The sequence below is a fragment of the Neospora caninum genome, chromosome Ia (assembly GCF_000208865.1).
Source record: "Neospora caninum Liverpool complete genome, chromosome Ia".
Taxonomy (NCBI): Eukaryota; Apicomplexa; class Conoidasida; order Eucoccidiorida; family Sarcocystidae; genus Neospora; species Neospora caninum.
Window position 1 is genome coordinate 1,393,840 of NC_018385.1, and position 14,222 is coordinate 1,408,061.

The 14,222-nt window shown below is 54.1% G+C and overlaps 2 protein-coding genes across 2 annotated transcripts; one reads left to right on the forward strand and one right to left on the reverse strand.

The window, feature by feature from the left end:
• Nucleotides 1-432: 432 nt before the first annotated feature.
• Nucleotides 433-2,133, forward strand: NCLIV_001500 (hypothetical protein; the record flags this gene model as incomplete). Its single annotated transcript, XM_003879648.1, has 1 exon — nt 433-2,133. The coding sequence occupies one exon, from the start codon at nt 433-435 to the stop codon at nt 2,131-2,133; it is 1,701 nt and encodes a 566-aa protein (XP_003879697.1).
• Nucleotides 2,134-4,911: 2,778 nt separating this feature from the next.
• Nucleotides 4,912-10,206, reverse strand: NCLIV_001510 (conserved hypothetical protein; the record flags this gene model as incomplete). The annotated part of the gene is made up of 1 exon (XM_003879649.1): nt 4,912-10,206. The coding sequence occupies one exon, from the start codon at nt 10,204-10,206 to the stop codon at nt 4,912-4,914; it is 5,295 nt and encodes a 1,764-aa protein (XP_003879698.1).
• Between the last annotated feature and the right edge of the window lie 4,016 nt (nt 10,207-14,222).

The following is a 14,222-nucleotide window of genomic DNA, read 5'->3' on the forward strand; positions in this document are numbered from 1 at the left end:
ATTTTGTTCTTCAGCCAAGCGTCCTTTGTCGATGTGATTCAGCACTTGCATGGCAATCCCCGACCACAGTCCGGAGCTCTAGGGAAGCGAGAATGATTAAATAGCATTGTCGAGTGCAAGTGGGGCGTGAAAAATTCCCGGGGTTTCGAAGTCTCTCTGATGAAAACAGAAAGCAGAGGTTGTGGCGCCTCGGGTGAAAGCGAGGGCCAGAATAATGAATATTTTTCCCGGCTACATCCACCACCTGTGCTCGGGAGTTGCCGAAATGCCGTCGTCGGCGCTCGTGCGTTAGTGCCTCGGCTAGTTAAACTCTAGTTTAGGGGGTTTAGCATTATCCACAGCACTATCAGCAAACCACTTGTGTAATTCTTATTCTTGGAAAAGCTCTGTCAGAATTCGACGAGCACGTCTAGATCATCATACACCACCAAGATGAAGTTTGCTGGAGCCGTTTCCGTCGCTGTCTTTCTGGCAGTGAGCAATGGGGCAGAAGCCGGACCTGGAAAGAAAGGTGGCTACACTACGACAACCACTGCAAAGCCTAACCCTTTGAATGTTGAGAGGGAGTGCTTTCAAGTTCCCTACAGCATCGAGAAGACATGCTACAAGGAAGAAAAAGTTTCTCGCCCGTACACTTGTCCCTCGCCTATTGAAGAAGAGGTTTGCCATACCATCAGTGAGGAAGCACCTGATACCTGCTACGAGCTAGTCCAAAAAGAAGTCCAATATGAATGTCCGAAGGCCACCAAGCAGCAACTGTGCTCGACGATCCCCGTCACCTTGAATAAGACTTGCAAGAAGTCGGTGACTGAGAAGATTGCTGGAGCTTGCCCAAAAATCATCAACGTGCCACAGTGTGAGATTATCTCTCGGCCAAGCCAAGACGTTTGCTACGAATCTGAAGCGTTTGAGCAGGAGTATGCGTGCTGGGGTTCTGAGACACACCGAGAATGCGAGGTTGAGATGCGCTTGGTGAATGACATGTGCAACAGGACGGTCGAGTCGCCTGTGCCATACGAGTACGAAGACACGATCTTGGAGAAAGTGTGCACAACGAAGCTGCACACGAAAGCAGGGCAATGCCGGAAGCGTATCGAGACAGAAGAGCAGTATTCTTGCCCTGAGACAAAGTGGGAAAAGCGGTGCTTTGAGACTTCCAAGCTGGTTCAGGAGCCGTGTGAAAAGCAAATTGTTGCGGAGGAGGCTTATGACTGCAGTGAAACGAAACACGACTCAGTTCAAAAGACCTGCTCTCGACGTATTCCGAAGAAGGCACTGATAGAGCGATGCGCCCCCAGCAAGAAAGAGCATTCGAAAAAACTCAGGCGTTTGGGGCCTGCGAAGAAAGGCGGGAACTGCGAGCTGGTCGAGGTCCTATCTGAGGAGATTGAGACGTACCCTTGCACCGAGGAAGTTCTAGTGGCAGTGCCCAAAGTCTGCACGCGTCAAATCGTCAAGAATGTGACAGAAATGTGCCCAAAGCAAGTCCCAGACACGCAGTGCTCCATGGAATCGGTTGCTATCCCTAAGGTTTGCTCCCGACGGGTTTCCAAAGAGATTGAGGTACCTTGCGAGGCTCAGACTCAAGAAGAAGTGTGCGATGATGTGCCCAAAATGATCAAGAAGCAAGGCTATCGCTTCGAAAAGAAGAACGAGAGCTTCCCGTGCCAGCGACATGAATTTGAGGAGAAGTGCTACGAGGTGAAGAAGCCGAAGAGGGACACTTGCGTGGCAACCTTGTTCAAGACAGTTGAGAAGCCATGCACTCGACAAGAGTTCCAGGAAGCCTGCCGTGATGAGCAGCAACTTACCATGCAGCCGTGCCTGGAAGAGAAGAAGCATCAGATTGAGGTGCCATGCCCTGAGCAGACGACTGAGGAAAAGTGCATCTATGTTCCGGTGTATGAGATGGGCACCTGCACAACCGTCATCCAGGACGTTCAACAAATCCCTTGCAAGAAGCAGCAACCAGCAATCCGTTGCGAGACGCTGAAATCGGAGCGTGCTGGAACATGCTTCAGGTCTGATAGTATTCAGATTCCCTACACGTGCTACGACGTCGCGTATGAAGAGAAGTGTGTCGAGCTTCCAGTGACCGGCGCTCCTCTTCCACCACCTGGCAAGAAACTCTAAGTGCCTAACATGTTCCAGCCGTGCGCTGAATGATTTTTCGATCTTTCGCATCCTGTTCCCCAGGATGAGTATCATTGCATCTTGTGTCCCCCATGCATGATGTAGACATGTTGAACGAATGACAAGGCCCTTCAACTTGTGGATGAATTGATCCCATTGTCGGAAGCAGCCTCGCTTCGTATGAGCACAGCAGCGTTACTTTCAGAGTTATCTTGACCGCGAACAGTAGATGCAGCCTTTGTGTGATGCGTCTCCAAGGAGCACGTTCATTCCCTTAGAGGAAGTAGCTCGCATATAGCTCCATCCGTGACAGTATTTAACAACTTTCTCCAGATACCACAAAGCCTTTACAAAGCTACGGAGCGACGGTTAGAGATAAACCCTGATTTCAGCCTCCTGATTTCTGCCTGAGCGAAGGAAGATCTCTCTTGCTAGAAAACGTTTAATACTGGCAAAAGGGAGTCAACTTTTTGAGATGTGCCAACAATGCATTGACGTGCTGCAGCTCTGTCAAACGGACGACGTGCACGCTCAAGGTTTGTAGGTTTTTCATAGGATTTCGTGGAACGCTCATGCGGTGCACACCCTGAAGCATGATCGACGGCGCAACCAAGCAGCCGCTACACCCTGGCATTTGCGCCAGATACGATCATACTGAAACGGTGACTGACCAGGAAGATGGAGCAGACGGTACGGTTTGGAATGCACAGGTGATGTTTCAGGTAGATCCTCACGCGTTATACCTAATATACCACTCGGATGGCCTCTATCCTGAATAACGTACTGCACATAGTTCCGTAGAACACAGTAGGAGGATCTCTTAACAAGCAGCTGGCTTCCTAAGGATACAATAACGTTTTTACTGCCAGGTATTATTTCCACAATGGTAAGCGGTGCTTTTCTCCCTGTTGTCACGATTCCTGCTCCGACGCCAACCGCGGTTGGCACCTCGTCACTGCGTCCGGGTGAAAAATGAGAGTGTTCTTGCACTGATAGTCAAGGACTTGCCTACTTCGAACAGCCCAAGCTCGCTAGTGAAATAGAGGACGGATCGCTGCTGGTGGACAAGGAATTTTTAGGGATGTTTGCACGCGATGATAGTGAAGTGTAAACTAAGTCTGAGGCCAGAGATGCATCAAAACCGTAGTGTGGGCGGGTTTTAACCTCGAACGGGTAGCACGCCATGGGAGTCAGTGTGCTTCAAGAGGACAAGACCGATACCGCAGGCCCAGGTGTCGACTGCGAAAGCTCTGCTCCGCGTGTGACTTGGCGGCTGGGGGCAGCCAGTAGTTGTCCCCCTGCGACATCTGTTCCAATCCCCATTTAGCGCAAGTTCGGGTTAAACTACTGAATTCTTGTCTCAATATGCTCTCTCAAGTGACTTGCGTCACAGACGCCTGGTCACAAATGCGATGATCGATATACATGTATAAACAAAAGTCGTTGAACACATTTTCCCTTCAATCACTGCCCCAACGTGTCGTGGCTAAGCGGGAGGTCGCTGGCTCGTCCGGTCCACTTGTGCGAATTCATCCGCCACGCTTTCCTGCTGGAATACGATTGGCTACAAAGTTGCTAATTTCAGAACTCCTCGGCCGCTGAACCTCTACAAGCCAAAAAACTCTTGCACAAGACCACGAAAGCAGGCGTGCGGCACGTGGCCACCTGCGTAGCCTACACAGGAGCACACGCGGAAATCGTTACATGCATGCGAGAATGGCCTGCTACAAAAAAATGGGCGTTTGCTTGAACAATTGACCAGTGAGCTCGCCCCTCATGACTGACTGCTAAAAAGAAAGAAATGCACACACAACGCCAATTAAACGCCAAGTAAAGGGATCGATGATTCTCCGCCGAGATCATCCTTGCGTCTAGACAGGGCATACCGTGCCATATTTCACACAATTCGTTAAAGCAGACGCCCAAAGATTCCCACATCATGAAAGACACTTGTCGGTTTCACTAATGCCATCATAGGGCCTTCACGCCTTCTACACAGCAGGCTGGGAAAATGACTGCATTATTGGTATGAAACAGGTGAAACGAAGACGGATGGTCAAAGCTACCCGTCAGCATCTTCCCATGGCCCCCAGTGAAAATCATTCGTGCTGGGCAAAACTGGGAGCACATCACCTCTAAAGAGTGGGACCAATGGACAGACTCAGACTCAGTAAAAAGACATCTTTTGACCACAAAGGAGCGTCGCAGCCCCTCTACGTGTCTCGAAACCTAAGACTGCCCCGCATTGTTGACCGGTAGAGCATGTAGGCAACTTCTCTTGGGCCCAACATGCCAACGGAGATGTATTCAGGTAGACATTCTAATTACAGAGGGGGGGACAACTCTAATCGAAATGAGGCCTTGGCGATCATCACGAATTTCAGCGGCGAATAGACCTGCACGATCCGGCGCGCCAGAACTAAAGCCGAAAGATTTATTTGACACTATCTGGCCGCATGCATCCTAAAAAGTGGAAACTGGAACAGCCGTCTGTATCCCGGAAGAGATGAAAGGGGGCACCTAACTATCACATGAAAGGAGCAAACAACGACACCAACGCCGATCGCCTTTTTTACGGCTTCTCCTGCTTGTGGCAGAAAACAGTGGATGCGGTTTTCTTGTGAGACATCATTGCTCTTGTTGTACTTTCCCTGACGTTATTAAATTGAGATCGGGATTCCCTCTGAGAGGCATGTTCGGGGTGATACGCCTGCTGAAATATGCCTGCTCCATCGGACGATTGTGCACAGGATTCGAGAGTCGCTGTGGGAGCCCCAACTAGTTGCCGTGCGGCAATCTTTGAAGTCCCTTCCGGCATACCATCTTGTACTGAGAATGGGAGAAAATGCTGGGGTCGAAAGGCTGAAGTCTTCCACTTGAAGGTGCACTGAGCACTGGAGGAGGAGGGGGAACGTGAGAAAAGTCGAGAGGTTTCAGCTTAAGGGACAGTCCGTGTCCCTGTGGTTGGGGCGGCTCGAAGCGGAGAAACTCAGCTTGTTCCACGTCAGCCGTTGCTTCCTCTGGTTCGCTCTGAACAACTTGTGCGTATGCACGGTCAATTCTGTCTGTCACCTGCGGGCCTTGTTCAAGCGGTTGAACCGCCCAGACGGTCTGGTCGTTGCGATCCAATGAGACCGCCGCGTCCATATCGCCCTGTACTTGTTGGATATCTTGTCCGTCAACCCGGTAGCAGACCTTCTGCTGCGAGAAGGGGGCCATAAGGACATTTCCTTTCTCTGCACCCGCCGGGAGAGCGTTGCTTTCCTCAAGTGAGGCCATCTCGATCGCAGCGGCATCGTCAGCGCGCCCGACATGCGCCAGATCTTCCTGACCGGCGACTTCCTGCCCGCTCTGCCCGAGCTTTGCTCGAGCCTCTTCCCGGAACTGCTGGATGCGACGCTGCGTCTCAGCCTCGTAAAGAGCCATTTCCCGAACTGCTTCATTTGTCGCCTCGAGCAGAGCAGCTGAGTCATTCCGCTCTCTCTCGCGGAGTCTCTCGCCGACTAGGAGTCGCGGGGCGGCCTCCACGCCGTCTGTTTGCGCGGAACGTCCGCCGAACATTCCCGAGGCCTTGCCCTTTCTCTTTGTCTCGGACGCTCGAAGCGCAGCTGCGGCCTCTGCCGTCCTTTGCGCCAAACGGTAGTTAACCCGTGCCTGCAGCTCTTCAGAGTATTCCTTGTTTTCCTTTTGCAGGTACATCCTTTTGGCGCCTTCGATATCCTCCAGTTCGTCAAAGCTTAGGGGTGGAGGTCCCCCGGATCCACATCCGATTACACTCACCGCGGACGCGTCCTTGGGTGCTCCGTCCAGCTTTCGCGCCTCGTGGTCGATGTAGAAGAAGGATTTGAAGAAAGGAAGCGGCGGGTATCTCCCGTTCTTCGTATGGTTCAGCTGCGAGATGGTCACATACTCGCCTGGCGCTGTTCCGTGCAGCCCCGGGATTCTGTAGATAAATCCTTTCTCCTTCTCTTCCTCGGCTGCCTCCTGCTCAGACGAGTCATCACCCAGCTCGCCGTCGTCTCCAAAGTCGAGCTCTGCGTCGAATTCTTCCTTGCCTTGCTCAATCGCACGGATAATCTGTTCTCGCTTCTTCCGCTCACGCTCGAGAAGCTGCATTGTCTTTCTCAGTTGACGGCGCTGCTCTGCTCGGGCTTCAAGGGGATCAGCCAACATGAGCAACGGCAAATAAGTGCCGTTCTGGGAACCCGGCACACCTGCCGCTGCAGCCAAAGCGGCGGAGTAGTGCCCCTCGACGGCCAGCTGCTGAAGACGTTTCGCGTCCTCGTATGCCGCCTCAGCTGCGCGCTCCGCGCTCGAAACCACAGACGTGATGCCTTCACCGGGCGCCGGGACAGCTCTGTCGCCTACTTTCATGAGACGACTTGCACGAACCGCGTCTTGTGCGTGCCCAGGCAGTGCGTGGTTCCTCAGGTACTTCTGGACGACGCCATCCGGATGGGTCATCGTGACATCTGTTACTTTCAGCATGCTCTGGCTTTCTGGCGCAGCCAGGGGTGCGGCAGCCTTCAGAGCTGCGATGTTCTTTTTCGCTTGGGCAATGCGACGCTGCCGGTCCTCTGCGCGGAGACGCGCTTCTTCCTCTCTCTGGCGTGCCGCCTGCTCTGCTGCCTCGATCTTTGCTCGCTTCTCCGTCTCGATCGTCTCGTAGTACTGAGCGTCCAGAGCTAAAGTGTACTGGGAAGCGTGAGCGAAACGGTGGAGAATCGCAAGACCAGGCTCCTCGTTCTTCTGTTCCACCTGCTTTTTCAGATATAGATATGCGCTTGCAAACGACGCATACACCTCGTCCCACTTTCCCAAGCCGTCTCGGATGACGGTGAGTATGCCGTAGTGTTCAATCGAGTCCACGAAATCTTTCCACTGCCCACTAAAGAGTTGAATACGCAAGAGGGCCACCAAGAGAGGTGCCGCATCGGTTGACAGCGCCTCAGGCACGAAACGGTTTGCAAAGTCGAGGAAGGTTGCTGCGTGCTCCGTGGCCTTTGAGAAAATTTCGTCGACGACGAGACCACCCATCCACATGCCGAGGTACAGCTGCGCAAGCAACAACTGACCTGCGGCATACAGCCAATGCTCGACTCCGAGAACTTTCTCGACAGTCCTCAGCAGCTTGCCGCACTCGTCGCTCCATTCCTCCGGGCAAGGCCGTCCAAACTTCTCCCGCAGAACGCCGTATTTTCCCACTAAATACCGCTCCATTCCCGTGGGCAGATCTTCGTCTCGGAACGTCTTCTGACAGGTGTAGCAGTGCCAGCAATCCTCGCCCTCATACACGCAGTAGTTTCTCGGCATACCGGCTCCACTAAGACGGCCTTGAAGTTCTCGTTCCTCGTGTTCCGAACCGACATCCTTCTCAGTTCCCCCAGCCAGGCTGCTTGCCTGTCCGGCCTCTGAATCGCTGCTCCAGTTGTCGTTGCTGCCGCTCGACAGCGCGTCGCATCTCGCACTAGCCATGGTTTCGGCGGACGTGAGGCTCAAAAGCAGTGCGCCTTTCGGAGCTGTCTTGCTCTTCCCTCCTGCTTTCCAGGCGGCCTCGTCATCGATTCTGGACTCGGTCTCGCTCGAAGGGGGCGACGCCGTCGTGCTGTCGACGCAAGCTGTCTTGAGCTTCGAGCTGTCTGCTCCGCTGGAGATCTCCTCGTCGGAGGCTCCGGCGTCTTGCTGGTCGTCTTTGGTCTCGGCCACGACCTCTTGGCACCGATGCTCTTCTTCGCCGTCACTCGAGGACAGGCAGTCGGATGAACAGCAGTCCAAAGACTTCTCTTCCGCACTGCCTTCATAGTCGGAACTGTGGCACGATTCTTCGAAGGAAGAGGCGGTCTTGAGGCTCGGCTGAGTCTCCTTCGCGATGCATCCCTCGGATTCTTCGTCGGCACTAGCACTTCGCTGAGCGTCTAGATATTCCTGATCCGTTTCCGGCAGCGGAGGCAGCGTCGTTGGAACAACGGCAGACAGCGGCGATACCTGGGAGGCTTCCTGCGCTTCGCGATCCTCAGTAAAGCGAAGCTTCGTGGGGCGGCACTCGGGGCACAGGATCTTCCGTTCTTTTTGGCAGACATCCATGCAGCGCGTGCACTGACAGAAGATGCGTTTCGTGGCCATCACGCGCTTGCGTCGTTCCTCCGTTGGAACGTAGAGTTGATCAATGTAACTCATTGTAATCGGGGCATCCTCCTCAATGTCCTCGAGGGCAAAAACGACCAACAAGCCGTCGAGGTTGCGGTACGTCACGTTGGGTCGGCACGAGTGCTTTACGCGAGCCGCTCGAGGATAGAGCGCCCAACCGCGTCCTCTGCTCAAGGCGTGTGCGTTCACTTTCATCTTCCCGAAAAAATCCTGGAAGGCCCCGGCGGATTTCAGCATGCCGGCCTGCTTGCACTGCAGCGTGCACGTGAGAGCCTCGACGTTGGACAGATCAGCCGCGCTGCCTTCGAGAGTCTCCAGGGTTGCCTTCTGCTCGTCTGTGAGACTTTGAAACGCGGGCCAGAGGCCAGCCGCACTCACGTCCGCAGTGATGAGCGGCAACTCAACAAACACGACAAATCCCTTCGGAACGCGTCGCGCCGAGCAGAGCCCGCCACGGCCGCCCTTGTTGCTCAGATTGCCGTTGCTCTCAGCGTCATCCCGAACCCTCACGCAGTCATCGTTCATCTTCTCCAACTCTGTGCGCTTTCTCTGGCAGAATTCCACGATGGACGGAATGCCCAAGTCCTCGACGGTGTTGGCGATGGCGGGGGGTTCTTCAGCGTTGCCGCTGATGCGCGCCCCGTTCTCCGCGCTCGCTTGTGCACCAGGCAGCGGGGCTTCTTCCTGCTGCTGGGCGTCGGTGAGCTTCTCCGGCTCTTCCGGACCTACGACCTCAGGGAAAATTGCACCAGCACAAAGGTACCTCACGAGCGGGTCCAGAGGTGGGTCCGGTTTATGCGCCGTTCCGAACCTAACGTCTTCTTCGCTCCACACGTAGTGGCCCAGTTTGTACGTCACGCCCTTTTCCAGAGGCGGCGCAGGCGCGCTTGCCTTTCCGCCTGCCGCTGCTTGTGCGTCCTGCCCGTCCAGCACGGGTTGGAGAAAGATCGCGGGGGGTTTGTGGAAGGGACCGTTCGACGCCAAACGCGTTCCGTAAACCTGAGCCAGTGGCGCTCCCTGCTGTCCAGCAGTCGAAACCACGGGCGCGTTGATGCCCGCGGGTTCGCCTGCTTCGTTCCCGGTGTTTTCTGCGCCTTCCACCTGCATCTGGAACGCGGGAGGAACTCCGTGGTACTGCGTTTGGCGCGTGTTGGTAATTTCGATATAGTCTGGAGGCACCTGGGAGTGAGGGCCGGGGCGAGAAAGCTCGGCCTTGGCCATCCCGCTGATGGGGCCTCTTACGTCCGGCACAGGACCAATGTACGCACGAGTCGTCGACGTGACCGGCACATACAGGGGAGGCTCGGACGGCGCAGCACTGTGGAAACGCGCAGTTTGCTCTTGAGCTGCGTGTGGAAACACTCCCGACGCAACGCTCACCGATCGGCATCGCGAGCCGGCAGGGCGGCCAGCCTCTGAAGCCGCGCCTGCCTGGACGGCACTGCCTTGCAGTTCACTCTGAAGCCGGTCGTCTGGCGCCCTGGACGAAGGCGCTGCCGAGGCTGAACGCTGTGCAGAAGTTTGCGAGATGCCGCGAGGCTGTTTAAGGGACGCCTGGCGGATGGGAATAGCTGAGGCGGTGGAAACATTCCGAGACCTGAGAGAGGCAAGTGGGAACGGCGCGGACCCGTTGTCGGCGGTTTCCGGAGAGAACGCCTTCATCGGGACTGCGGGGATGTTCAGGGAGTTGAGATTCTCAATCAGCTTCTCATATGGAATCGAACCCGAACCGTCCTCGGGATTCACCCATCTGCTGATCTCCGGAGGCGCCACTTGAGCGTAGTAGCTCAACCACTCGGGGCTCGCCGGGTCCAGCGGCGGCGCGGCCGCGCCGTTGGCTTGGGGCTGTGGCCCATCTTCGGGGGCACACGGCTTTTCAGGCTCTCCTTTGGAGCCCGAAAAGAGCTTGGAAAATGTCGACAGCATACTGCTGGAAATCCTCGAATTTGATGTCCCTAGGTCGTGAAGTTTTCAGGTTGCGTCGCGTGACACTCGAAATAGCTCTCTGTCGAGATGCTGGTCCAGCGATTCTCGAGAAAAACCTAGCACAGAACACTCTACCCTACAGAAAAGTCAGGAAGGCTATTTCATATGTTTACCGGTGAGCAGTGAGACGACGCTGAGCGAAAGAAGAAGGCGCTCTTTGACTTGCAGCTAACAATCGGGTGTAGAGAGGCGCACCAGCCGCCCAGCCGTTCGCGCCTCTTCTCCCAGCGGGTGCCTCGCACGACGATAAACGAAGACAGCGAACGAACCAAACGCAACACGAAAATGTGTCCAGGAGACAAAAAGACAGAGGGTCAATTATTTCTCGGTGGGACGACACTTCCTAGTTCGCGTCCCCTCAAACCGGCTTCCTCCGCAGGTCTTGTCCCCGGTTAGGTCTTGCCAGGGACACTCGGTGGACGGGCACGACGGCGCGCTCGACGCGAAATCGCTGGTACAATCTGGCCGCAAAAAATTGATTTCTGGGGAGTGCAGTCAGCGGATACCAGTCCTCAAGACGGAATTGACGAGCGTGTTCGTTATTCACAACAAAAAGCGACGAAAAAGTGGGGGAAATCGCGGAAAGGAACAAAGTCGAGGAGCGCGTTAGCAGGAAGCGGGTATCGAGCAAGCGGTCGCTGCTGCCGTGTCCGGTTTTCCAGACGCTCCGAACGAACAAAGAACTGAAGCGTATGCTTCGGAGAAAAAACTTGGTAGAAAAAAGAAGCCTACGGGGCAACCGAACTGCGTGTACGTCTCTCTCTTTCTGAGGAAGGAAGAATGCTCAAACAAACGCCAACAGGAATAGTACAGGCGCGAGGCATCGGAGTCGTGGCAGCTACTCTCGACATGAAAAACCCAATGGCTAGCACCAGGCAAAACGCGCACAGGTTCGCGCACTCGCCAGTTGCGCTCGGATGGCACGGCTGCAAGACACCAGTTTGCATGACCATCAGGGGAGCTGGAACTTCTCGGAGTTCGTGAGTTCGTGACCCTGAGGCGTATGCTTTGCCGAGACGTTTCTCTTTCGCACCCTCGAGGTCTTTCAGCACCTCGTGTAGGCACAGCTGAGCATTGACCCGAACTTCGATTCCTCGTCTCGCGCAATCTCGCAGGAAATCCGGTTTGTAAATGCAGAAATAAGTATGGAGAACGTGGAACGCGCGGGCGACGAAAAAACGGCCGCATCGGCACACAGATCCGCCGAGGCGAAGCGCACAGACTGCCGGCCGTTCCTCGACGGACACGCCGAGCCAAGCAGCCTGGTGCACACTCTTTCCGTTCCGTTTTTCCATAGATTTTACACGCCTCTCCTGTGTCCGTACAAGCGCTTCCTTTTTCCAATGACCGTTTTCGGGTAAGTGGTAACCCTATCTTTCTCACCCGGATGCGACACCGCAAAGCAGAAATAGACAGGCGGCAACAGCACCGTGTCCCCCCGTTTTCTCTGACGACTGGTCTACACGTTAATCCACACACAGTAGGTTGAGCACGACAGTCTTTTTGGATTTCCAGTCGGTCCTGTCAGCCTGTTCTTTACGTTTTCTTTTGAGTTCGCTTCTGAGGTGCGAAACGCAGAAATCGCATGGCTCATGTAAAAATCGGGGCTACAGTGTAGGCAAGTCGGCGTAAAATTAACTACAGGCTAAATTACGGACAGCTATGAAAATGAAGGCGAATATGGTTGTCCAGATATACTAAACTTGTCTCACGGTAGAAGTGAAGCCTCTCCTCAGCTATGTGTTTGCTAATAATTTCGGTACACCGCATTGCCAATTTCCAACGACAGTATCAAACAGCTTGCCACAAACGAAAACACCTCAGTGTGCACACGATCAGGCTTCCCTGCATGTGGCTCGACATACTGATTCCCTAGCACACGACTAGCATAGAAAACCGTCATTCCGCCGAGATCCCACAGCGGTCCCCTGTCGCGACAGCAAGAAGAACCTAGAGGTCCGCATCGATGGGTCTTCGAAATTGGATACAAAATAAAAGCTGAAGCTGTCTGTCTTCAAGGAATCGAGTGTGTGAAACAAGAGAAAGGTGGCATCCTAGCCCTGAGATTTCCCAAGGAACATAGGACAGCTCCTCTTTTCGAGAGACCGCTTCAAAAATGCAAGCTGAAAATATTCATTACTGCTGCGCCGAGGAAGCTCAATAAACCAGTCATATATATATATATATATATATATGTATATATTTGCGTGGTCCTCCAGGGCCGGGTTCCTCCTGGTTATCTTTTGTGGGCAAAGAAACACAAGCAGCGATTCTACCACTGACAGTGACTGCCTTCGCCCGTTCGTGTAGTCCCATTTGCTTTCTGCCACTCAGTTTCGCGAGAGGCTGAAAAGCGCCACAAAGAAGCGTTGAAGCACGAAAGGCCACTTTTTTGCCAAGCTCTCACGCCGGCGCCTGGGCAGTTCTCTTTTTTTTTTTCGATGGACGGCGACATCTAGGGTTAGAAAGTGGACTTGTAAGAGATTCGACTGTCTGCTGTATCTCTCCACCCACAATGTATAGCGTGTTGGCACGCGCGTTTTTTCTCATCCCGGCGCGTTGCTCTTTGTGTTATTCGCTTTCGCCAGCAACTTTCCACACCGGGTCATACAAAGCTATCTATAATCATAATAACCGTATGCGGCTGACATGAGTTCCCCCTAGCTGTTTCCCGCACGCTTATGGGGCATGTGTTTCCCATCAACCACTCGCCGGAATGACAACGCAACGTAACACCCAGTTGCCACATTGCCCTACACGCGCAACTACTTGGGAACCACGGTAAGCTCAGGAAACCCAAGCACCGACGCGAACCGGGAAACAAGACACCAGGCTGACTCAGCGTCACAGTTTAGTTTTGCCCGAGACCTTTTCTTCAAGCGAGGACAAACGGACTTTGGCAACGCGCAAAACGCACGCGCCCGCCCGCTGGGCACTCGCATCGCTCTCCCCCCGGTGCAGATAGAGGCAGCAGACAAGAAAAACGCTGCAAGAGAAAATCCCGTTGCATGCTCTTTTCTCGTCCGTTGTGTCCTGGCACCGGCGGGAGAGTTCTCTCGGGCAGATGACCACCGAGCTTAAACATCCTACTCTGTCGGAAATAACAGACAACGAAAGGCACACCTATTTTTCCAGCGTGAAACCGTTGGGCCCGAACGCCTATAAAGGAAAGGCGAGCGACCGCAGTCGCCGGATCACGAAGCACAGAACCTTTTGGATCCTAAGACGTCGAAAAGGACTGCGAAGCGGGGCGAGTTGCTTCGTTCTGCGTGGTCAAACCTCGTGAATCGACTGACACAGAGAAAGGGGTCGGAGACAAAAGCCTCGCTCAATCGATGCGCACAAACGACCGAAGTGTCCCTTTGCTAGAGAAGACTAGACAGCAAAAGAATTCCGGAGAAGAGAACGCGCACTGCAGACACTCTCCCGCGCAGAAGCGGCCTGAATGAGTGCACCGTCAGTTATATTCTGGGCACGTGTCCCAGACTCTGTATACGAAATGTATGTATAGTGGGGGCATGGACATACATATATACGCATGTCCGTTTCAGTCAGACACTTCGTGGACCACCACCTGTCTGGCATGTCGAGAAACCGAGCTTCAAGAGAAACTGCGACAGGCGATGCGACCTTCATCCCCTCCTTCACTCGTGAGACGGTACATATGAGAAAGAGCTTTCCTTTCAGCTAGGTAACAGAAAAAGAGAAGTCTCGACACATGGAGAAGCATGCGAACACGGCGCCACTTGGGTCCGGGTATATGCATGTACATATACACATACGCAGGGCTTAAATCTCTGCTCCACGCAGGAATCTTCCTGTCCATAACGGAGAACGAAGCTTCTCGGTCACACGCAGAGCCTCTCGCGCTCTTGCGGGTGACCACACTGGCGAAACCCTCCACCGGGTGTAGAATATGTAGGTACGTGACAGAATAGCGAGCCCTACGCAATCTC